Here is a 24,478-nt window from a genome sequence, read left to right on the forward strand (position 1 = left end):
AGGTCTGGAGGCAGAAAGCAAACACAGGGAGAGCAGATATGCCAGCTCACAGTGGGAGGGCAGCCCTGCAGAGCCATCACCAAATGAGTCACAGAGCCGAGGACACCTCCAACCCTGCAGCACCTGTGAAAGGGAAGGACATCACCGCTGGATGAGAAGAAAGGTTAAGAGGTGATGAGGAAAAAGAGGAACAAAACTAAATTTACACACAATCAAGAGTTATGCTGGAACAAACGCTAGTTTTTAATTTAAGAGCATTGATTGACAGGACTGCCTTTCTCCATTTAAAGTCATGTTGTGCTTTCCTCCATCCCAATTTCCTTTGTCTGTAAGACTGAGAGGTGTCCTGCGAGGTCACGGGTTGGCATGTACCGCTCCTCTCATGAAGTAAAATCTTTCCTTAGCAGCTAACATGAAGATTTTCACAGTTTGCAAGTGCAGTTATTGAGGTCTCAGTCTCATGTGCAGGTAGTCAGCAGGAGTCAAACACTGCAAACCCCTGCTACAAACCAGATACAGTGTCATAGAAGTTGCTTTAATTTGTAAAGCTATTTTTTAGGAAGAATGAATGTATGGATCTATACTACAGTGGCAAGGTACACCTACATTCCAATATAGCTGCACCTATAGTCAATGCCTTTATTCTTGCCCCTCTGGCAAAACCAGAATTTGGAAGAATGACAGGGAAGGGAATCTGATGTATTTGATAAGATCCTGTTTATTACTAAAAATTGTGAGGAACTAATATCCCATGCCAAATTTCTTGCTTGTATTTTCCAGGTTCAAGCTCCTTCTTGAGATCACACTAATCTAGTTCCTCATCAGCTCTATGTATTCTGGCAGCTTTATGCTTCTCACATACAGCCAGTCTAGTGTCTAAGAGGTTCTTAATTTTCTTCAGTTGCAAAAGAAACTTGTCTTACTATTTATGAGGCTGGTCACCCAGCACCATCAACTACTGACAATCTTTTCTTGGCTCCATATAAGCATTTGCTGCTGCTTATTAAAACCACCGGTGGGAAATTTGTGAGAGACTGGAAAATGCCTCTTACAATGTTTCGGGACTAAACAGCAGAACAAATCCTACCTATGGCCCTCCTCAACAGCGATCTCTCCAGGTATCTGCCACCTGAAATGGAACCTACATTGGTGTCTGTAGGGTGCAGAGAAGGGACAGAGGCGCTGTGCAAACCCATGCAGAAGCAGGCAGCTCTGTGCCCAGACTCATCCGATGTGCTTTTGTTTCCATACTCAGGAAGAAAACGTCACGCACAATGTGCAGACAAGGCTGTCACACAAACCAAGGCTTTTTTCCATCCTGGAGCAGGAATGACTTTGCACTCCAGGGTGAAAGCGACAGATGACAGTCGTATGCTGTGCCAGAGGAGGTTTAGGGTGGCCATTAGGAAGAATTGAGTCACAGAAAGGGTGACTGGGTATTGGGACATGCTGCCCAGGGAGGTGGTGTTGTCACCGTCCCTGGAGGTGTTTAAGACTGGATGTGGCACTCAGTGCCATGTTCTCGTTGATAAGGTATTGTTTGTTCATAGGTTGGATTCGATGATCCCAGAGATCTTTTGCAAGCTAACAGATTTTGTGATTCTGTGAAATGCCCTCCTTAGCAGAATGGTCTGCGAGTACAAACTGGAGACTCCATAGACATTATCTAGGCGAGGCTTCACATCAGAAGGTGTTCGTGTCCCACCTGCGGGCTTGCGGCAGCTGCCCCAGCGACACTTCACGGACGGGGGATGTGAGCGCGGCCCGGGCACGGCCCCGCTCAGGCCGCCGGAGTACCCGGAGCCCAGGGCAGGAACAAGACTACAGCTCCCGGCGTGCCCCGCGGCCGCCGCCGCGCACGCCCCCGCAGCCCCGCCCACGCCCGGCGTGGCGACACCGGCTGCGGCGCGGCGATGGAGCGCGTCCCTTTACGTCACGACGCAGCAGCCAATCCCGGAGCGGGGAGCAGAACTGCCGGCGTTCAAATCCTCCGCCTCCCCCGCCCGCCCCTCACCCAGCGGCCCCGGCGCGGCGGCGGCGGCGGCGGCGTGAGGCTCCCGCGCCTTCCCCGGCGGCGGCATCCCCGAGCAGGTGAGGGGGGAGGCGGCAGCCGCTGCCGTTAGCGGCCGGCGGCGGGGCCGCGCGTGAGCGGCGGCGATCCCGCGGGCTGGCGCGCTCCTCGGCCCCGCCTGCGGGGGGCGCTCCCAGGCGCGGCGGGGTCCCCGCTCGGGCCGCGTCACGCGTGTCCCGCCGCGGGTCCCTGCCCGCGGCTGCGGCCCCGCTGCGTGGGGCGGGGGAAGAGAGGAGCCCCGGGTCACCCCTGGAGCGAGCGGCGCTCGGAGGCTGGCGGGGGCCTCGGGCAGGCGCCCCGTTGCTGGGCGAGCAGCAGGTAGCCGCTGTGTTGGCTGTTGGGGTCGGAGAAGTGTGGTAATTAAAGTATTCGTCTGAACTGACTTCTGTGATCCTCAGGAAGCGTAAAGTTTCATACAGCCCTTAAGTGAAAAGGAAACTTGTCGTTAGGCATTTTCAGAGCTTTGTTGTGTTTGCCAAACAGACTGACTCTTCCCTTTTTTTTTTTTCCCCCCCTCCAAAGCTTTCTCTGCGGAAGGATTGACAGTGAGGAGACCTCTGGTAGGTTGACATTTGGGTGTGGCTGACACGTGCTAGAAAACGTGCTTCAGGATGTGATGCTGGATTTGTATGTTGAGGTTAGGTGTCTGTGTGTAAAGTGAAGAATGACAAAGGAGATTCAAGGGAAAGAGAAGCCAGGACGATGTAAACATCTGTAAGGAAGATGATCATAGTAGAATGGAACTGATTTTAAGAGTAAAGTTGTTAATTGAACTAGGTGGACAGACTAACTTCTGCAGATTTTAACTTCTGTTCCTGTCTGGTGAAGCCTTCATGGTTTGGAGGATGTCCTCTTTTTCTTCCTTCTCAGTGCTGGATTGGCAGAGGCTGGAAATAACCATGAGTTTGGTATCTGGGTGGTCTGATAGGAATGGAGTAAGTTATGTGGGTTTGATGCCTTACGTTTTAGCTTTCATATTTTTCAAGTTCTGTACTGCTGCCTTAGTGTGTAACTCTGAACTTCGTATAAAGTGTTAGCAAGTTCTCTTCCCAGGGCAGTCAGACAAAGCAATCCTTTTCCAGCCTGGGAACCAAGAGCACTGTTGCAGCTTCAGGCCCAAAAAGTGTAAACAACAGCAAACTGAGGGGAGCAGTCTGGGAGGATGGGAATTCATAACCTCAACCTGAAATTGGACAATTAACCTCATTATATAAATGGACCAAAACTTATAAAAGTGTGAAAACTCGTGTCCGGGTGTCCATCTTGGGTGGAGCCATGGCCAGGCTCTTGTACTGCCCAAGGTGTATCCTTTGAATGCCTTTCAGTAAATACCTACTTTATTCCTTGAACTCTGTCTAGCCTCTGCTCCAGGTAGCCTCAGTAGGCATCAGGTTTCTTTCTACTGACAGCACCTCCTTGAGAGGATAGTTATCCTAGAAAAGTTACGTTCTTCAGCCTTGGAGATCGTCACCCCTTGTTTCCAAAAGAAATATTAAAATTAGAGACCTCTGTAGAGAAGTCATACTCTGAGGAAGCTGGAGGCTTTACAGATGGGTATCCAGAGGAAAGTATGTGGAGGAAAATATGGAGCATTTGTATAGGGGATATTTTAAAACCAGCACTGTTGACCTCAAACAGCTACGAGAGTGTGGGGTCACTTCTAATCAGACAGGAGTGGAAGGGAACCAGTTTTCTGTTGCAGGAATGGAACTTCATTCCTTATGACTTCTGAAATCTAAGTGTGTGGTTTCTAAGCATTGGTTGTGTGTAGCCTTTTATCCCAGCAGAGGCAGTGGGATAAGAAATGTACTCTGTTTATCCTGCTCAGTGGATGGAGGCCAGTTCCTTCAGACAGTGATTAATATTCATTGAATAATGCTATGCAGATGCTACCAGGCATGGTTAGCTTCAAACTTAGGCCTCAAGGGTAGATTCAGTAATTTATTGTAGGTGTAAGATCATCCTGTTTGTTTGTGTGGAGCATCTGAAAGGAGCGAGCACCCAGGAAGCTGGGAGAGTTTTGTATGCAGCACACACAATGTTTTCAGCAACTCAGTGCTTCTGGAACTGTGCTGACAAGGGCACTTCTGGGAATATAACTGAAAAGGAAAAGCAACTGTGTTCATTCTAGCTTGCTTTGGCGAGCAGGGGAAGCGTGCAGCACATATAATTAAAGGATGGAGGTTGAAATGAGAGGAATATTGCTTTGTAATTGTTAATCTTGCACAAAGAGTAATGTCTTAATGTGGCCTTAATCCATAGTTTTACCTACTGTTTATTTATGAAGTATATTGTCAGTGTTGGAAGAATCAGCACCATCTGACTGACTGGCTGGCTTTGGAATATTAATCTAGCTTAGCTGTCTTAATTGAGCTCTGGGGAAAAGTAGTAATGACATTGAAAACTCAATTAGATATCTGAGTAACAAAATCCACATTAGTGTTCAAATAAGTATGGTTATTTGTATAGATTATCTATTGTAGCTAGAGAGTTTTTATGATGACTGTTTATTTTAATTGACAGTTCTTAACTTTTGGAAAAAAACGGGAAAATGGCATCAGAAGACATCACGAAGCTTGCAGAGTCACTTGCCAAAACCAAAGTAGGTGGTGGGCAGTTGAGCTTCAAAGGCCAGAGCCTTAAACTCAACACAGCTGAAGATGGTAAGAGAAAATACCCTTGTGCTTTGAAAGCATCTCCCTGAAGTTGTCAGATCTTGTGGTAAACTTTCTGCTAATCCTGCAGAAAGATGTGCCAAATTGTCATAGCATACCTGTGATGCAGGGGTCTGTCAGCTACAGCTGCTTCTGGCAGGGATGTTTCCTGCCCTTCTGGTACCCTGCTTTGACCTGGTGCCCTGGCAGTGCTGCAGCTGCTGTAACTGGGGTTTGGGTGCCTGGTTTGCAGTGGTTTTGTTCTTGGTGTTCTCTCCAAGTGCTTTTGACAGTTACTGGGCATTAGAAGTCAGTGCTCCTTTTAAAAACAGCAGTATCACAGCTCTTGGAACAAGACCTGCACAGAGCAGTGGGTGATATGTTAGCCTGCTGCAATAGTTCACTTTCTTTCTGTCTTGTTGCTGTATGTGTGTTTCACAATAAGTCTTACAGTGGCTGCTCATGGAAATACCTGGAGAAAATGTATGGATTAGATCAACATTTCTGCAAGGAAAACAGCATGACTTTCAGAGAGGCTATTTGCTATAGTATATAGCAAATCATAGCATATATAGCATATATACTATATGTATACTATATAGCTTTTTCTTTTTGCTGATGCTGAAGGTGGAGCTTTTTTACAGATGGATTTAGTAGTTCAAAGGCACTGAACTATGGGAAGGGCCTTGGAGCATGGGAACAATATCAAGTTCCCATTGGCAGGAGAGACTGCAGCTTTCCCCTTTGCCTTGCATAGGATTACTGTAGAGCTAAATTGTTCCACCCTGATGTGTTTGCTAAACCAACATTACTTCTGCCAGTCAGTGGGAGATTTTTCCTGTTGATGTGACATTAATGCCCATCAACTTTTAACTTTGTCTTTCACCTCTCCAGGGACGTACACTGTAGCTTTTAAAGCATGTGCTGAATGGCAGAAGAATTTTATTTGGGAAATAAAGAAACTTACTTTTGCAAATAGGAGGATGACTATCAGAATAGAACAAGAAAAAAAAAAAACCTGAGAAGGCAAGGTAGGGAATGGAGAGTGTTCTTTCTGGTGACCTGACACTTCAGCTCTGTTCCCATTGCTGTTTCAGGTCTTTTTCTAGCTGTTTTTGCTAGAGGTTGAACAAGTTTTAATGGATCTCAGAGGGTTACTGTGTTAACCAAGACAATGGTTAAAAGACCAACTAGATTATCTGCTTCTTGCAGCTGAAGAAGTGATCAAACAAATTGAGGAATTTGATGGCCTGGAAGCCTTGCGCCTGGAAGGCAACACAGTGGGAGTGGAGGCAGCAAAGGTTATTGCCAAAGCCTTGGAGAAGAAAAGGGAGCTCAAGGTGAGATTCTTAAGTGAGGGGTAGTCAAGGTGAAGACATAATGTGGAAGTATTGAAGGCCTGTCTAGGCTCTTCCTGCAGAAACCTGCCTTGAGTTACCCCTGAAGCTTACTTGGTGGCTCTTCCAGGAGGGAGGAGCAATCTTATGAAAATACAGCATAACTTGGAGACTTTGGGATAATGGGAATACCTTTGGCATCCCTAACTTCCTGTGTAGAAGGCTTCCAATCTTAAAGCTGGGAAGCTGTGAGAGGAAGAGCCTCTGTTGAAGGCAGCATCTGTAAACAAAGCCATGGCAACAAAATACTAAGTTCAAATGAAGTTCTCTGAAAAACTGAGTCAAATCTTCTGGAGAGTGCATCTTCAGAGAATGTCTGAGTAGGGAGGAAATAATGGAGGAAATGCAACAGGAGGTTCATCTTTGCTCAAGCTATGTTTTCCTACTACTGCTCTAGCCTAATGTTAGGGGGATGCTGTGCTACTAGAGGCACTACACTGTCCCTTGAAGGAGAGTGGTATGAGACATTGATATGCATTAATCACCCAAGTGTGGCTTTTCCAGTAAGTTCAGATTGTTGTGCTTCATACCTTAGTAAAATCTGCATTGCTAATGTATTCTTCTTTTCCTGTTGTTTTTTTTTTTTTGTAGCAATTTTCTCAGCAGAAAATAATTCCAGCTTGATCACAAACAAGAATTCTTGTATAATGTTTATTTATAGTGTGAATTTCATTTACTTTGTCCTTTCAGGTGAAGTGATTGTAACACTGGTTCTTGCAGCTCTTTAGTACAATCAAATGACAACCCAAGGGAAGGGAGACAGCATTAAGTTGCCTCCAGTGATATAAAGCATCTTGTATGTGTAAATGTTTGTTACAGCTGAGTTGACCTAAATATTTTAGTGGATTTATCTGTATGCTTCTTATTTTAGAGGTGTCATTGGAGTGACATGTTCACAGGAAGGCTAAGGTCTGAGATCCCTCCTGCTTTGGTAAGTAAAAACTAGATCTGAGACTTCTGACTAATATAACCTCTTTTCTCACCTGTCATGCTTTTTGTGGGAGTCTGTGTTTTGTTCAGAGCTGATCCTTCTCTGTGCTGTTAGCACTAAATGTCTCAGAATAGGTGAGTGGTTCTCTTTTGCTCTTCTTGTATGAGATGGAGAGGAGTTGATTAAAGGTTAAGTGTGAGTCCATGTGAAGGTGCTCTTCACTGGGAAAAACCATCTTCATGACCCAGCAGATAAAGTGAGAGCTAAGCTTTCTAAAGAAATTGTATGGCTGTGTCTTCTAAGGCATTACAGAGCTCCTCGTCTCCTCGAGTCCTGTGAAGCCAGAACACAAGCTCAGCATTGATGGAAACAGTATTTCCCTCAGCAGTGTAGAGCAGGAAATTCACTTTGAAAAGTATTTAACCTAAAGGGATGGGATAATGTCTTGGTAACTGCTTTATGGTTATCTTTAGCTTAATTTGTGCAACTTTCTCTCTGGATGTAGCGGTGAAGTTTTATTTCCTCATGCAGCTTTGCAGATCTTCAAAGTGGAATTTTTTTTTTTTTGCAGCATCACTGTCATACCTAGCCACTGCAGTGATGCTGTCACTGAAAGTTAATCCATTCCCTCCCTCCCACTGCCATCTGTTTCCTTACAGATCTCTTTGGGGGATGCACTGATTGCTGCTGGAGCCCAGCTGGTGGAGTTGGACCTGAGTGACAATGCCTTTGGGCCAGACGGTGTGCGTGGCTTTGAGGCTCTGCTGAAGAGCCCTGCATGCTACACTCTGCAGGAACTCAAGCTCAATAACTGTGGCATGGGCATTGGTGGTGGCAAGGTAAGGGTTATCTCCTCTTTGGGAATGAAGTTGGAAGCAATCTTTGATTGCCAACTCCCCTGCTTAAGGCAACTGCAAGTACGCCGGGTTCTTCAAGCTTGGTCTAGTCAGGTTTTGAATATGGACACTTCACAAGCTCTATGAATAGCCTATCCCTCACAGTAAAAAAAGGAGTTTGTGTAAAAATGGTGTTTTCTCTGCACTTTGGGTGCAGTTTTGTCTTTATAAAGGCTCTGTCTTCTTTATACCACCTTCTCTCCTTATCTTGTTTTTCTGGCTATTTTTACACATGGTTAATATGTCTCCCAGAGGCTTTTCTTCTACAGACTTAATAATCTCAGGGGTCAGTATTATCCTAGTGAGTAAAATTCTCCAGTTCTTCAGTTGTCCTCGGTACACTTTGCTGGACTTGCCCCAGTAAATCCATGTGGGAGCCTGGATACTGTGCTTTTCACAGGATGAATTTCACAAGGCTAAGTGGAGAAGGATCTGACCTTCTGTGGGTGCTTTTTCCCAGGGCAGCCCAGTAGAATTCCTTTGCTTCAAGTGAGTATTGGTAGCTCATGGTCAACTTCCTGCCCATATAAGCTTGCCTGATTAGAAGCAAAATGTACTTGATGGCTCTGTGTGTTTTAGTGTTGCAAAATTATCAATTCTTGCCTGAGACCAGTGTGCAAGTGTTGCAGGTAGAGTTTTATTGTATACCCTCTTGTAGAAGCAGGTAAGTGTCAGTGATGCCCAAAGTATTTCTCAAGAGGTGGATCTACAAAGCACAGATTCCTGTAGAGTCATATGCTGGGGGAGTATAAACTGCTTGTTTTATCTTTAGATATTGGCAGCTGCTCTGAAAGAGTGTCACAGGAAATCAAGTGCCCAGGGCAAGCCTCTTGCTTTAAAAATATTTGTGGCTGGCAGAAATCGTCTGGAGAATGATGGTGCCACTGCCCTGGCTGAAGCCTTCGGGGTGAGTATCAAACCAGAGCTGCTTTGACAGCAAATTGGAGTAAGGTATGACTCAGTGCACAGAGAGTTTGCCTCAGCCAGAAGGCAGGAGCTGGTGGTCTGTTCACTAAAGTCACAATGTTTCTTGCTGCTAAAACTGGAGTCTTCAACAAGAGGAATTAGAGTTGCTGACTGAGTGTTTTTATGACCTAAATTTCCAAACACATAGCTAGTTGCTGTGTAAAGTAGTTACCTGAGGGAGAAATAGTCATCTCCTGAGTAATGTAATAGTCCTGTTCCTTTTCCTTTCTCTATGCTATGGTTGTTGACTGGCACTGGGCTGGGTATCCCAGCTTGTTCTCATGAGTGCTGCTTGCTCAGTCATCTGGCAAAAGCAGCCTGGTGTTTTTGCTAGGATCATCTGGTCAGAGCTAGAAATGTTGCCTGGCTTTCTCTAGCTGTCACTGGCCCACTTGCACTTTTGTGGGAGGAAGGCAGTTCACTGTGATTGGGGCCACCTAATTCTCTTTTCAGACCTCAGCTGTTGCTAAAAGTGACTTCTGAATTACAGTGCATATTGTCAGGTATATTGGCAATGATATTGCAGGTTACAAGTTGACTTTTTTCGTAAAGAACTGCCTAGATGTGATTTTGATTAATCAGTAATCATGACAAAATAAAGATTTTTTTAAATAATAGAATTGTATAACAATGTGATTCGTGGAGAATCAAGATGGCACTACCAAAAGGGAGTTAATTACTGCATTATGTGACATGCTGTTTAGTCCATCAACAGTATTTGTACTAGGTTTCTTACATGTTTGCTTCTCAGGTCAGGACAAAATGTAGGTTTTAATTAGAAAATTAAAGTGATGTGTGGTCTATTTCAGTGTTCTTGAACCACAGGAAAAGAACAGTTAAGTTATTTAGAGTAGGCATATAGGACAATGATACTTGTGTCTCTGAATCAGGGCTTTGTATTTATCTGACACTTGCCATGCATCTGTGATTTCACTTAGATTTGATATAGAATTGCTGGTCAATAATTCACTGTAGAAGAACAATGGAGTTTTGAAACTCAAAACAATTTAATCTAAATCCTAAGAGTGGAGCAGCATATTCTTGAGCTGAAGTTCAATTGAAGCTGAATACTTTCTAAAAGCTTTTTTTTGTCTCTGTCCTTTCCCAGATCATTGGGACTCTAGAAGAGGTTCATATGCCACAGAATGGAATCAACCATCCTGGCATAACAGCACTGGCACAGGCCTTTGCTATCAACCCACTGCTTAAGGTTATAAACTTGAATGACAACACCTTCACAGAGAAAGGAGCTGTGGCCATGGCAGACGTGAGTTGTTTTCTGCAGTTATTTTGGGTTTTGTCTCCAGTCTGGTTGGCATTAGCACCTTTGGGTTGGTGGAACCATGTCACGTTGCAATAGGAAGGATGACATTCCAGAAGTAATAGGATGCTCACTTACCTGCATGATCACTTTCAAATCTGTGCTGTCTTGCTCTGCAGACTCTGAAGGCGCTTCGTCAGATTGAAGTGATCAACTTTGGGGACTGCCTGGTGCGTTCCAAGGGTGCTGTTGCTATTGCTGATGCTGTTAAAGAAGGGCTTCATAAATTAAAGGTATGTCTGCTTGCTGTTCAGCTCTTTGGAAAAATGTCACGTTTTCCATTTCATGTTTTTCTGTTTGTTCTCCTACTGCTACTGATAACTTTAAGATAGAATTCAGTCCCATGCAGGCTCTGTGCTCACAACTGAATCCAACAAGCTGTGCTATAGGTCAGTGGCATCCCACCATCCAGTGAGGGCTGTGCTCTGTGGAGGTGTACCAGTGATCTGTTTAGTCTTTGCTTGATGTTTTTGCAGCTGTTGGCTCAACTCAGCAAGTGCTACTCAAGAAATCTGATAATGGAAGTACCTGCGGTTAGAACTTTCCAGAGCTTCAGGAGTGGGGGCTGACATGAAGGGGACTTCATGAGCAGCTTGTCTTTTCAGCATTTCATAGCTCATACAGTTAATGCTTTTTCTCTGTTAGAACATCAGTCAAGGGTCTGAGTATTTTTAGTTTTTTGGCAATACCATAGCCTCCTACATCGGTATTTGCACAGGACTTGAATCTGACGACATTCTGGATAGGCTGAAGTCAAATTGATGACATAAGCAAGCTAGGATCTTTAGAAACACCTGCCATGAGTCATAACTACCCTGAGACAGATGCTGAATGTGTGATTCCTAATCTTGCAGTCAGAGACAAAAATTAACCTGATACCTATTTGTGTGTATGAACCTGGTATAGAAAGGAGTAAGTTCTTTGTGGTGTGTGATCCCTTGCTTGGGCTTCTGCTCATTCTGCTGGAACTCATCTGAATCTCCCAAGCAAACTTAAGTTATGGGATATTGAGATGAACAGACAGAAGTTGTCATTTTTTTTCCAGAGCAGAAATGGTTAAGGGAAGGTAGCATGAAGCAATTGCAGCTGATTCATTCTGTTCAAGGACTGCTTCCCTTCTCCTGTTAATATTCAATCCCTTCTCAGGAAGAGTTTGATTGAGCACAGTGTGGAATGGTGGGGGATGGTGTCTGGCTGTTGAATTACTTCACTCTTACTAGTCCACATGGTTTCTCTGCTGGCTGGGTCTGTCAGAAGTAATACCACTCATGGCTTTTTTTTTTTTTAAGGCCTTAACTTGCAATTGAGGTGTCAAAGGAAATGTGCAATCTGTTTAGTACAGTAGCTGCCCTTCTTCTGTTAGACTTACCAGAGTGGGAGTTTTGGAGTGCTCTTGAGCCCCTTGATAAGTGAAGATCTCCAGTCAGGTGACTGCTAAGGACTGAAATGTCTGCTACCTTTTAGGTGAGCAGTGATTTCTAGGTATTTTAAAATTGCCACCTTTAATAGTGCTGCCCTTTACCACCAGTATATTTCAAAATTCCCCTTTCAAGTATATGAGGTAGAAGTATATCAGGCTTTATTTTCAATTAATAGCACTTTTTTTTTGCTAGGAGCCTCTTCAAATGGAAGTCTTTCCAGGACACTTGTGAGGACATGAAATTTATGGATATGATAGATCTTAATAGGAATTCTGCAGACAAAATGTTCTTCTGCATTTTTAGGAACTGAATTTGTCTTTCTGTGAGATCAAGCGAGATGCTGCTCTGACTGTTGCTGAAGCTATTGAAGATAAGACAGAGTTGGAGAAGTTGGATCTCAATGGTATGTAGGTTTGCTAGATCAAAGTATGTATAGTTTGATTCCAATGAGAAACACTAGGAAGAATGTTGACAGATCCATATATTCTATTCTTGCAATTGTCAGCATATGAGAAACAGTACTCAGTAGCTGAACTTGCATGACCTTGGGGCAGGAAATGAATTTTTGAACCATGAACTGAGTTAATTGGGAAGCACTTTTGGTACACCTGAGAAGGTGCAGAGATTAAGCTGATACCTATACCTGTTTTCAGTAAAACTCTTAATTATTCAGTTCTATCTCAGATACTTCATACAGGTAAACAAAAACCTTTGTGTGTAGCTCTGCAGAAGAGTGTGAGAACTTTGACTTTGTTGGCTTTTTCTGTTCATACTTTGGGTCACTGCATTTCACTGGTGCTGTGCTGTGTGTCCTTGTTTTAGAATCACTAAGAACAAGAGCTATTTAGAGAAATAACAGCAAGTCTCTCAAACTCTGAAGCATTAGGGGATTTTCATCTCCAACCATTGTGTAATGCTGCTGAAATTTGTTTAACAACTGTTTGATAAGTGCAGTTTGTGTTGCTGCCTCTAAGGTGTTGTGCAAAAATGACATGTGTTTGGTTTCAGAAACAAGAGATAGACAAGAAAGTACAGCTAAGTCCTCAAGAACAAACTTGTGTGCATCTGTTAAGTCTACTGTTTCCTCTGTCAACCTAGGTAACTGTCTGGGAGAAGAGGTGTGTGAGCAGCTCCATGAGATCCTGGAAGGCTTCAATATGGCATCAGTGCTAGGATCTTTGAGGTAGGCATGGTACCAGAGTTTAAATCAGATGTTTTCTGACAATTTTAATCTACACTTCCATTGACCTATCTCATCTTAAAATAAGAACTCTCTCATTGGTGGTGGATGTTGTTCTGAGTGTGGAGCACAGCCAAAGATGTCTTAAACTTGTCTTGTTTTCCTTGATGGACTTACCTCAGCATAAGTAACTGATTGTGTTTGTTGATCTTTTCTTGCTGTTCTCAGCTGGGTGACTGATGTCTGAGTGTCCTCTTGGTATGTTGTAGGTGGGATGTGCTTCTTGCAGTAGGACTTTGAGGAGAGGCTGCTCTTTTGATCTTGAAAAATTGAGTTCCAATGTACGGGAGTTCCAGGTGTGTAATTAATGGAATGTGTAACATTCTAACCTTAGTGATGATGAAGGGGAGGAGGATGATGATGAGGAGGAGGAGGAGGAAGATGAAGATGAGGAGGATGAAGAGGAGGAGGAACAGCAACAGCTGAAGGAGAGAGGAGCAGAAGAACAGGAATCACTGACTCCTAAGAAGATAATTGATTCACAGGTAAGCTTTCTGCCAGATGGATTTTTGGTTTCATCAGCTAGAGAAGAGTAAAGGAGGAAATGAGATTGTGGGGTCTGAACTTGAAGTGCTGACAGGCAGTCACATTCCTGCATGGGCTGGCACTTTTGTACCACTATTCAGGAGATGAAATGGATTGGTTGGAAAATGTGTTTGGTTAAAGTGGGCATGTTGTACACGTGTGTGGAGGGAACACTGAGTAGTGGTTGTAGCAGCACATGGGTGGCAGAAGTCTTCCATGTTCAGAAGTGGTGGGTTCCTTGTACGTGCAGTGCCGTGCCCTCGTGCTGGCCGATCCTGGCCACTTCAGCTCTGGGCTTGGGTCAGCCTCAGGCTGTTTTCAGGCAGAACAGGTTCTGGCCTGGTATAGCTGTGCCCTGAGCTGTCCCATCTGCTTTTGCTGAACCAATTGATTTACTTCCAAGAATAAAGTTGAGATGGATTCCACCTGTTTCAGGCTTCGACTCCAGTGCCATCTCCTCCTGTGGATGTTGCCACGTTCCTTGCTTTCCCATCACCAGAGAAGCTGCTGCGACTAGGACCAAAGTGCTCTGTGCTGATAGCTCAGCAGGTAGGTGAGCTGGTGCTTGTCTGGGCTTGATTTTTCTCTCAAAATTAATTGCCAGAGATGATAACTTGACCTAAATTTGCATCTTTTTCTCCAGTGATCCCAAAGAATCTTACGGAAGCAGATGATGCAGCTAATGCTTAAACTGGCATCAGAGCTTCTACATAAAATAATTGTGTTTGTGTTGCTTGTGCCTTGTGATATGGCCAAGGCAAAACTGATGTCAGTCAGCTGAAGACTAATTCTTTGCACAGCCCTAGCAGAGACCCATGTGGTGTAGCTGTCTAGCAGTTAACTGATCTCTATTTTTTTTTTCTCTTTCAGACAGATACATCTGATGTAGAGAAAGTAGTTGCAACCCTCCTAAGGATATCCTCAGTCTTCAAAGATGAGGCCCCAGTGAAAACAGCAGTGCATGAAACAACAGGTGATTGGGCCTTTCTTCACTTTGTGTTCAGTGCCATAGACACCACTGCAAGGTGGACAAGGCCCCTGTGAGCCAGTTCATTGGGCCTTTTTGTCCCTGGCAGATAAGAGTGCCAAGCTGTGCTCTGCTGTTGTGTAGAGTGGAAGATTAATTTTGAACCTGGCTATATTCTGTGCTGCCAAAGCCTGTCTCTGTTGCAGTGGCCCAATGCTGCCTTTACTGCTGCATCTCCTTGATGCTGGGCAGTCCATAGCCAGTAGTTCTGTGTTCTAAGGCCAGTTACCTTTCCAAGGCTGTTTATTTAAAAAGTGGTTTGCAGGAAGTAGCCTCCCTAGTGTAGTGTTATGAGGTTGTAAAGAGAGACCTCCTAGTTGATGTCTCTTATCTTTAATTTCTTCAGGAAGCAGAGATTTCCAGCATGGGGCAAGACAGAAACCAATGTTCAAAGAAGGGACCACTTCTCACACTATAGTGGAGTAGTAGTTTGGGTTAGCTCTGATTAGTGTGTGGACTACTAGTATATCCCTTCATGGTTTTGCTTGGAAATAGGCATTTCCAAACAATCCTGGGCATCTGACCACTGTCTTTCATCTTTTTTGAATCCCCCAGCAGTTCAGTTCTCCCACACATGAGCTACCCATCATTATTGTGTAAAAGAATTGGATCAGTTATTTTGAAGACCACTTAAAGTGGTGTACTGTGCTTTTCCCTAGTTTGGGCTTTATAGATGTGGTGAAACTGTTGTTTTACAAACAGCACAGTAGCTCTTGCAGTTGGTTATGGGTTGAATCAGTGAAAAACAGTCATTTGGCACCTCACTGAGCTAGTGCACCTTGGCTCCTGCCTGTTATGAGTTGTCTCCAGTAAAAAATGGAACAAAGGATATTACTGTTGTCCCGAGTGTGTTTGTTAACATGTTTATCTTTATCCCTGCTTCTTCAGGACAGGTAGAACCTGGCAGTTACTTTCCTTCCATTAAAGCAGCCATCAGCTGACAGTAGGGCCCTGGTTAATGTCTGGCACTGTTCTACAGCCACTCTAGTGAATTCTGCCCATTCTAAGAAACAGAATTGCCACCTTGTATACATGAGAGGTTAAAGCATTGGTTTGCCCATTGTTTGTGGCATAGTATTGGTCCTGAGGGAGCCCAGACAGAATTGTCAGAGGTCAAAAATGGGTTGCCTTGCCACCTTGTATACATGAGAGGTTAAAGCATTGGTTTGCCCATTGTTTGTGGCATAGTATTGGTCCTGAGGGAGCCCAGAAAACAGCTGACAAACTTTCTCATTGTGTTCTCTCATTCGTTGTGGTTTCATTTAAAAGGTGAATTGTTGCTGGCCTTTAAGAAGTCAGGCTCTGCCTCTTGATGAGCTCTAGCTCATCTGCTCGTTTGTATGCATGTTTATATGCATGTATACTCATAGCATGCATGCTGAAATGCACTGAGCAGAGCATCTGCTTGGTGGTTCATAGGACTGGGGTGTATTGCATCTGAAGCTTGGCAGTGTGGGAATTCTCATGTGGGCTTTGTGTGTTTTGCTGGATGTTTTAAATTTTGTTTTTTCTCCTTTATACTTAAGGGGTTTTACCTGTCTTAATGTTTCAGAGCTTATAGCTACAGAGGCAAATGAAATCCTAACAGATACTATATCACAAAACTGATTTAACAGCTGAGTTTCTTACAATCTTACAATCCATAAATGTCCTTTTTCTGTGTTCATTACACTAATGTGCTTATCTCTTTTTAGATGCCTTGATGAAAAAAGCCTTCAGTTCTGCCACATTTAATTCAGATGCATTCATCTCAAACCTCTTGGTCCACATGGGACTACTTAAGGTGAGGAAGCAGGAAAGAGTTAAGTCATGTTCTGTTTAGGCTGTTGAAGGCCAGACTGGCAGGATTTTGGGTAATTATGTTGCCATGGAAGCAGCTGGGTGCCTGTGCATGCCTGATGCCCAGGGACAATGGAAGTCTGCAGGTCCAGCAGAAACTGCAAATTACAAGGTTGCATTAGGATGAAGGATGTGTCGCCTTTTTGTACATCTCCTGCTCAATGTGCTCTGTATTCTCAGTCATTCCCTGAAGGTAGGGAGGCTCAGCCAGGGCAATAATGCTGCTGCTGGGCTATAGTGCCTATGAAAGCCATGTCAATGTTATTAGTTACTGGAGTCCTTTAGGGCATTTCTTGAGAGCGTGTCTCAAAAATATGTATCATCTACTCGTGCCAGATCAATGGCATTCCACTTCATGCTTTGGAGACTCTTTGCCAAATGCTAGTGTTAAGTGATTAGTTGCAAGGAATAAACTTATTGTGAGAAGATGGAGGGTCAGTAGGAAGCCTGTGATTTTCATAGAATTAGTAGCTTTATTTTCAGTGAGGTGACTGAAAATAAAGCTACTAATGGTGACTGTGGAATGATTCTCTGCAAATCCTTTAACATCTTTGCCTGCTTGTGCTACAAGAGTTAGTTTCTCACTGCCTCAAGACCTGGAAGCTGAGAATATAAACTTGGACTAAGACAATTCCAAACTACAGAAATGCCATAAATCTGTTATAGCAGCCTGCAATTAAACAGGTTTAAGTCCTTCTGGTAGTATCCAACTTGGCATTCAGACCCTTGTCGACATGCATGGATATGACTTAATCTCCTAAAAATCAGTTTTGCCTCTCCCTGGATTCATTGTATACTGGACCAGCACTGAGCACTTCCCAGAAAGGTCAATGGAGCCCAAGGTGACATTTGGTTCTGCAGAATGCCTGTTTTGAGGACTGCCACCTACCTCTTGCCCATATGGAAAATAGCAAAATGCATGAGGCACAAAGCACAAACCTGTGCTCCTGAAGAATTCTTTCAAGCCAGGAAGTGGCACTGGTGATAAAGCCCAGGAAGATCAGCTTGCTGATTCGCATCTGTGATGTGCCTGATTCATCCCCAGTCCCCTGCATGTGGAGAAGGTGCATACTGCATTTTCAGTCCTGTGTAGCTGGAAGGATCTGAGCAACAGATATTCTTAATACTTGGAACTCGAAGGTCATACAGCGGAACACAGGTCTGGGTCCTGACTGCAGAATGAGAGTTTTGTTGAAATGCCAGTAGAGAAATAAATGAAAATAATGTAAGAACACGTGGGGCATCATTACATTAGGAATAAGAATAACTTATGCATCATGTAAGCAAGGGGGTGACTGTTGGCCTTATCTTGTACATAGCTGTGGGACCAGTTCTGGGAACCCTGCATCAGGTGCTGGAGGGAGCCTGTCAGAGAGCTGCAGGTAGTATAAAAATGAGCTACAGAATAATACAATAAAAATTAAGGCAGCTGAATTTTTTGCAGACTGAAGTCTGGTAAAATTCCTCAGGAGAACACTGACACAGCCTCTGGGAAGATTTGGCTGTTTCACTTGCAGATTCACTACTTCCCTTTCCCTATTAGTACTACTGTCAGTTGATAAGTACTAGAATGTTCTTGATACATTTCAGGTGCTGGAAGGCTATGGAATTGGCTACCTTTGTCTTGTACTTGATCTGACCAGCTTTCTGTCCTGCAGTGTGTGGGAGCACTTCATTCAGCAGAGGATTCTTTGTCTGGGAATTACAGTGGGTTAAATCAAATCCCAGTTGCCTGATGTCTGATTTCTTGTCCATTTCTCAGAGTGAAGAGAAGATCAAAACTGTACCAAGCCTCTATGGTATTCTTATGACCTTGAACCATATGGTCCAGCAGGATTATTTCCCTAAATCCCTGGCCCCAGTTCTCTCAGCTTTTGTTACAAAGTGAGTATTGTATTTGCCATGCAGTCTTCTCTGTGGGAGCTTGTGCAACTCTTTGAGGGTTAATAGCTATGGGTAAGCTGTTGTGAAGGGCCACTAAATGTCTGTTCTGAAACATTAATAGCTTAATGGGCCTCTATTTTATCTTGTTTACTGCAGTATGTGAGGTTCAGAGTTAAAAATCCTAAAGAGTGAAAAGTGGGAAGTTGGCTTTGCAAGGAAGTGGCTCTGAAGGAGAGACTGCTAATGCCTCTCATGGAAGAGCTGTTTTGAGCTTAAGGAAACCTGCTGGGTTTCTGGCCACTGCATGAGTGAGCTGTGGATACACTGGATCTAACTATGCCCTCCAAGTCCTCCTTGAGAGTTAAGAGGGTCAGCAGAGCTCTGCCAGAGTTCTCATGCTGTGTGACACTGAACACCAGCAGATGAAAACTGCAAAACACAAAGACTGGATTTGTTTTTAATGGTGGAACTTCCTGCTGTGACAGCAACAGAGTTAGTGATTTCTCTGAGAACTGAATGGGGAGCATAAGTACTGAAGCTGCTTTTACTGACTGCCTGTACTGAATGTTGTTACTTCCACAACAGGTATAGAGCCAACCCCTGTCCCCACCAGCTTTTGCTTTTTAATGCCTTAAATGGCTACGGAAACCATATCTCTCCTGAATTAAATCAGTGTCAACTTTAGCATTGATGAGATTTGGGGAAAAAACACCCACCAAATAGATTTGCAGTAGCATTGATACTGCTGTTCAACAGTGTGAGGGGAAGCAGTCCAAACTCGTCACTCCAGGTGAAACAGCAGAGGCCTGAAATCTATTTGGAGCTTGGTGGCTGCCTCAGCATGGACCATGTGCTGTGCAGGGTGAGAGCAGCTTTTTAGCTGGTTCCAGAATGAGGCTTAAGCCTTCCTGAATTTCATGATATATGGGTTGGCAGCAGCTGCTTAGGATGCCTTGCTGGTGAAAGGTGGAGGCATTTGATAATTGTGGTCAATATGAAATGTAGGCAGTAGGAATGCAGTCAAATACTGCTTGTCTGTCTTGGTTCTACTGGGCTTGGACACTGGCCAGTTCTGATGGGGGAAAAGAATTTTTCCAAGCATTGGTGTGGCTGAAGCTGTCGAAACTGATATGGACACAAACCACTGCTGCATAAACACCAACCATGCTACTGTCAGTTTTGGGAAATAAAGCATCTTGTTTACACATGTGCAAATGCTAGCTGGAGGCCCTTCTTGTGGAACACTTTTCCTGCTGCCTCCTCTCTTTGTGTTGATCAGGTTAAGGCACTTACAAGCCAGTGACCATGTGCTTTACCAACTGAACAAATATACCTCCAGCTCAATCATTGTAGGTTTAAGCAAGAAAATCACTGAATTTCTGCTGTTTCCTGCAGTGCTACCTTACCCTTGCTTATTGATCAAGCTCCAGCCCTCAAAATGGAATTTAAATTGTTGGAAGCTGAGAAGAGAGGAGAAAGACTTTGGTTCAGGGCATTTGACTGTCCTAATTGTTTATGTCAGGTAGCAATGCCCAGAGTAGCCTCTTAATTCTAAGTGTCCTAACAAATTTTGCTCAGAAAAGGCACTTGTCTCCCCTCTTCCTGTACATGTGCATGTAGGCTTTTCCTAATAAATACTTTTAAGCTGTAGCTGATGCTGTATATGACCAAATAATGAGTAAAATTTTGGTCTTCATGAATTCATCATCAACAACCCTATTGAAGCCAGAGCCAGCATTTCACTACAGGAACAAGAAGGGAGAGTCTCTTGATGGAAGTATGAGGCTGTTCATAGGCTCTGTGGAAGTTGGGAGCCTCTCTTAGTGGAAGGCAGATCTTCCTGCCTTCCTGTACTGTGTGCCAGTGTTAATCCAAGCCTCCACTGGCCCTGGTGCTATGAAGTGCTTGGAGCTGAAGTTTTCTGCTTTACAGACTTGTTGCAAGCTGTGCTTTTAGAGGGAAGCTTTTGTCCTGTGCTGCGTAATGAAGTCCACACTAGAGACAAGCAATCTGTCTCTTATGTGAACATAGGCCTTTCTTGCAATGCTTCCCCTTTAGGGAACAAGGACAACAGCTCTTAACTCTGTGTCTGGGTAAATGTAAACAGTTCAAGAACCCCACAGTCCAGTTAAAAGAGCCTGGTGTGGTTTCACCCAGCTGCCACCAAAGCCCTCACAGCCATTTACTCTCACCCCAGTGGGATGGGGAAGAGCAGGAGAAGACTGAAAGTGAGCAAACTTGGGGATTGACATGAAGCTGGGTTAATAGGTAAAGCAAAAGCTGTATCTGCAAGTAAAGCAAAATGAAGAATTAATTTATCACTTCCATCATCTCCAGGAAAGCTCCATCATAGCTAGCTTCTTCCTTCTTCTTTACCTGATAAGCATGATGCCATGTGCTATCCCTTTGGACAGCTGGGGTCAGCTGTCCTGGCTGTGTCCCCTCTGGATTCTTGTGCCCCCAGGCCTGCTTGCTGCTGGGGTAGGGTGAGAAACAAAGTGCCTTGATGCTCTGTGAGCCCTGCTCAGCAGTGACTGAAACATCCCTGTGTTAGCAGCACTGCTTCCAGCACAAATCCAAACACAGCCCCTCCTGTGAAGAAAATTTTCCCAGCCAAAACCAACACACAGCTTCTCAATTAGCCTCTAGCCCTTATCTCTTCTTGGAATTAAGCCAGAGTATAGTTGCAAACCTGAAGTTAAACCTCTACCTGGTTAGCCTAGTAATATTCAGAACTTCATCTGGCCTCTGTTTCTGCAACAAATCTAATCACGCTCTGTCAAACTATGATTCCTTGATTCCTTCATTTGCAGAAAACTAATATGCATTTTTTGTGGTATTTTCTATGTTTTTTTTTCCTTTTGGTTTGCAGTTAGCTCTTCTGGGCTTTTAGAGCTGTAAAATTCTTGTAGCTGCCTAGGCCAGAGCTCTGCTTCTTTCACTGCAAGGAGGCTTCTGGAACAGGCATTTACCTCCTTCCTTTTGTGACAGTTTGTTGTTGTAGGCAGTGTTCTCTAGTCAATAATTACAGAATTTTGGATACAGACTGTAAACAGCATCCATCTTACTCTGCTTGCTGTCAAGCCTTATTTGGGTTTTTTGGACGCAAGAGGGTGCTGTGAATCCACATGTGCTTTCTTTCCCATAATTTTTTAGGTGGAAATACTGAAAGTATGTGGATGTCTGCCTGCCCACTTGTGACTTGCTGGAGGTGATGGGATTTGTCTTTGTTTGGTTTTTTGGTTTTTTTTGTTTTGTTTTTTATATTGCTCTTTGCTGTTGAATTGCATCACATCACTGGTCTCTTCCAACAGTCTGTAGCATAGAGGGCCAGGCAGGTAACTCCACAGCAAATAAGGGGATTTTATTGCTAGAGGAGGCTTAGTGTCAGGAGAGGGGGCTGAGGGATCTGTGATCAACATCAGTGGTCCAGGTTCTCTATTTCCAAAAATGGGCAGCTGCCTGGATGGAAGCAGCTCCCTCATGGCAAACAGGGCTGGGTCTTCCAAAGATGAAATGTGTCTCCCAGCCCCTGTGAAGATCAACTGCAAGCTGTAATTCTGTGACACTGTGTTCAATATGAGGCACTGAATGGCTCTTGGGGGGATAAAATGGTTGAGTCTTCTCCAGGATGTGCTTCTGTTCATGGCAGCAGCCATGGAGCGAGGCACCAAACAACCTCTGCAGCTACTGGTCGTGTGCTCTACACCTGGAGGTGAACTCCTTGCTCCTCCCTAGATACTCCACTCTTTATTTCAGCTCACCTTTTTCCCTAGATTGAGTAGGCTTTACAGCTGTTCATTGTTAAAGGTTATTGTGCTGCAGTGAGGGGGGAGAGAGGTAAAATTTTAATGATTACTATTCTCAGAACAGTGGAAAGCATTGGATTAAAATTCTTTGGAGGAAGTTCCCTAATGGATGGATTGAGACTGGTAAAAGTTTCAGTGATGCTGAGCCAGCAATTAGCCTGCAGAAACAGAAATATACATTACTGGGACACGTTGGAAATGTTACAGAAATTTAGGCTCGTGTTAACCCTGCTGTGAGTGTATTTCCATGGTTTATTTTCAGGGAGCAGATTATTCTGTGTAAATCTGATTTTACTATTGCAGCCTCTGTCTTGGGCCCTTTCAGGTGACATTCTGCATGTTCTGTGGGCTGTTTGTAAGGCACCCTGAAAGGTGGCCCTGTTGCCTTTTTCCCAACCTGGAAATGAAACTCGAGATAATTTTAGTAAGGAGGTAATACAAAAGGTGATCTTTATCTGAAGACCTGCAGAAGCAGTTATGGAAAGATGTCCCCAAAAGTCCACCCCCATCAGGGGTGAGTACATTTTATAGGTTTTAGGAAATTGGCATAATTGATAAGAAGCACCAATTAGAAGAACAAATGGTGATGCAATTCCCCACCAGGTCAAGCCCCTTCTCTGGAGCCCCCTCCTTTAGCACTAGTTGTGCTCTGTCCATGAAATGTATCTTGAAGAGTTGTTCTCAGCCTTGGTAAGAACCAAGACAGTATGGAGGCTTGGAGCTCTGGAATTTGTTTTGTCTTTCTGCTTAAGGAAAGGCCATGCAAAAGTACTGGGAAAACTGGTCGTTAATACAATAGACCACAGAGCTGCAAATACATGTGTGAAGAATACAGAAAATGTAGAAAAAAAAAGGCAAAACATAAACAGCATGAGCCCAGCAAATCCAGTCAGGTGTTACTTAACCTCAGGGAAGTGTAACAGGAGGTTATGCTGCCTCTTTTAAAGACTTTAAAAATCCTGAGACCAAAGTCACCATCTGATTATAGCTAGCAGATGACTTGGTGAAAAAAGATTGGAGTGCTCACAGGATCATCTCCTGTGTTTTGGGGCTCTAAACAGTGAAACTTTATGGGAAAAACCCATTGCCAGAAGAGAGGGAAGGGGGTTTCCACATCCATCATGCTACCCAAAATGAGACACTGGGCTGCAGAGATAAAAGTCAGTAGCAGATTGTTTGTAGTTATGGAAATAAATGTTCTGATTCTTGGCCACTGTCTTCCTGACTTGGACTATCAGGAGAGAGAGTTTTCTACAGCAGGCTCTGAATGGGAAGCAGTGACCTGGGCAGCAGTGATGGAATGGTATTGGAAAAGATAACAGGGCATACACACCTAATGCATTGGAAACAGTGTTTATTTGCTTAGTCAAAGGCAGACACAAAGCCATTCTTAAATTCAGTGTTTTAAATCTCTCTCTCCCTTCTTTCCACAGACCCAACCGTGCCCTTGACTCCTGTTCGTTTGCTCGCCACATGCTCTTACAGACCCTCCACCAGCTGTAGGAGACAGGAGATGAGCCCTTCCCTCCCCACAGGACTGTCAGCAGCAGAGAACTCGGAGCTGCATTCTGGGAGAGGATCCCAGAGCCCATACAGACATGCTGTCCTTTTTTTTTCTCTGTAGGAAATCTGTCCTTCCTTCTGCTTTCATAAACTCGAACAAATCCTGCTGAACTGTCTTCCTACTCCTCTTGAAGTGATTCCCTGGTCTGTAGGGCAGGTGCTTACGCTAAAATAAGTCTGTACTGCTGTGAGCTCAGCATGAATTGAAGAGTTCTCCATTTTGGTTGCATTGGCAAGGGTGCCAAGATTAACACAGGGCCCAGAAGAGCCCTCATCTGGATCAACCCAGTTTGGCATTTTCTTTTATTGGACTTTGACTCCTGCCTTATAGCATGTAGCACTGTGCCAGAGGGAGCTGTGCGTCTGCTGCTGCCCTTCTCCGGGCCAGAGGGGTGAGGTGTGATCCCCTTTGGTTCTTCTTTCAAGTCTGTTGTCAAAGGCAGTGTGTGGCTGATTTTTATTTTAATGTACTTTTCCCCTTCTGCTGTGGCTTGGAATATTTGTGTAGTGTGGCTGATCCTGGTGGCCATTGCTTAAGGGAGCGAACATATTTTATTGTAAATTTTTTTTTGCCATTGCCTGTGTCATTTATTCTTCCTGCCCTTTTCCTTCTCACCCTAATTAAATAGGCTTGGTTTGGAAATTAATACAATCCATGAAATTCCTGTGGAATGTGTCCCTTTCTCTTCCCTTTGACAAAACACTGGACCTGTGTGCACTGTTCACATGTTTGAAAGCCAAGCACATGTAAAAAGAGGGAGAGAAGGTGCTTTTCTCTTGCACTGAACAAGTAGCAGCAGATGCCACTAAATCTGTCTGGAGGATTGTCCATGTGCCCATACATGCCTTTGAGCCACCATGACATTCCTCCACACAACTTAAAAATGTTTATGTCGATTGCCTGAAATGTTATGTAAATAAAAAATTAACTCCA

General features: G+C 44.1%; 1 protein-coding gene across 4 annotated transcripts; it reads left to right on the forward strand.

Annotated features, from left to right (window-relative positions):
* Positions 1-1,913: 1,913 nt before the first annotated feature.
* Positions 1,914-24,478, forward strand: RANGAP1 (Ran GTPase activating protein 1). 4 transcript variants are annotated; one of them, XM_041416696.1, is made up of 18 exons: positions 1,917-2,091; positions 2,594-2,631; positions 4,595-4,734; positions 5,938-6,065; positions 6,994-7,053; positions 7,713-7,892; positions 8,722-8,856; positions 10,024-10,182; positions 10,356-10,469; positions 11,961-12,060; positions 12,756-12,840; positions 13,232-13,382; positions 13,858-13,971; positions 14,293-14,395; positions 16,144-16,232; positions 18,051-18,172; positions 21,329-21,383; positions 23,415-24,478. In XM_041416696.1, exons 3-17 carry the CDS (start codon positions 4,623-4,625, stop codon positions 21,339-21,341), a joined length of 1,665 nt encoding a protein of 554 aa, XP_041272630.1. In that variant the 5' UTR covers positions 1,917-2,091; positions 2,594-2,631; positions 4,595-4,622; the 3' UTR covers positions 21,342-21,383; positions 23,415-24,478. The 4 variants fall into 4 exon arrangements, with proteins under 4 accessions (XP_041272631.1, XP_041272630.1, XP_041272628.1 ...); XM_041416694.1 differs by lacking the exon at positions 21,329-21,383 and having other exon boundaries at positions 1,921-2,091; positions 23,415-24,191; XM_041416695.1 differs by lacking the exons at positions 1,917-2,091; positions 21,329-21,383 and adding an exon at positions 2,210-2,389 and having other exon boundaries at positions 23,415-24,191.

Source organism: Onychostruthus taczanowskii, unplaced genomic scaffold (genome assembly GCF_017590055.1).
Source record: "Onychostruthus taczanowskii isolate IOZ18803 unplaced genomic scaffold, ASM1759005v1 scaffold53, whole genome shotgun sequence".
Lineage (NCBI taxonomy): Eukaryota > Metazoa > Chordata > Aves > Passeriformes > Passeridae > Onychostruthus > Onychostruthus taczanowskii.

Excerpts from the sequence above, each read along its gene's own strand:
- RANGAP1 (XM_041416694.1), top strand. The coding sequence starts at position 4,623 with ATGGCATCAGAAGACATCACGAAGCTTGCAGAGTCACTTGCCAAAACC. Across the intron at positions 7,893-8,721 it reads TGGGCATTGGTGGTGGCAAG|ATATTGGCAGCTGCTCTGAA; the intron begins GTAAGGGTTATC and ends TTTTATCTTTAG. Across the intron at positions 10,470-11,960 it reads AAGGGCTTCATAAATTAAAG|GAACTGAATTTGTCTTTCTG; the intron begins GTATGTCTGCTT and ends CTGCATTTTTAG.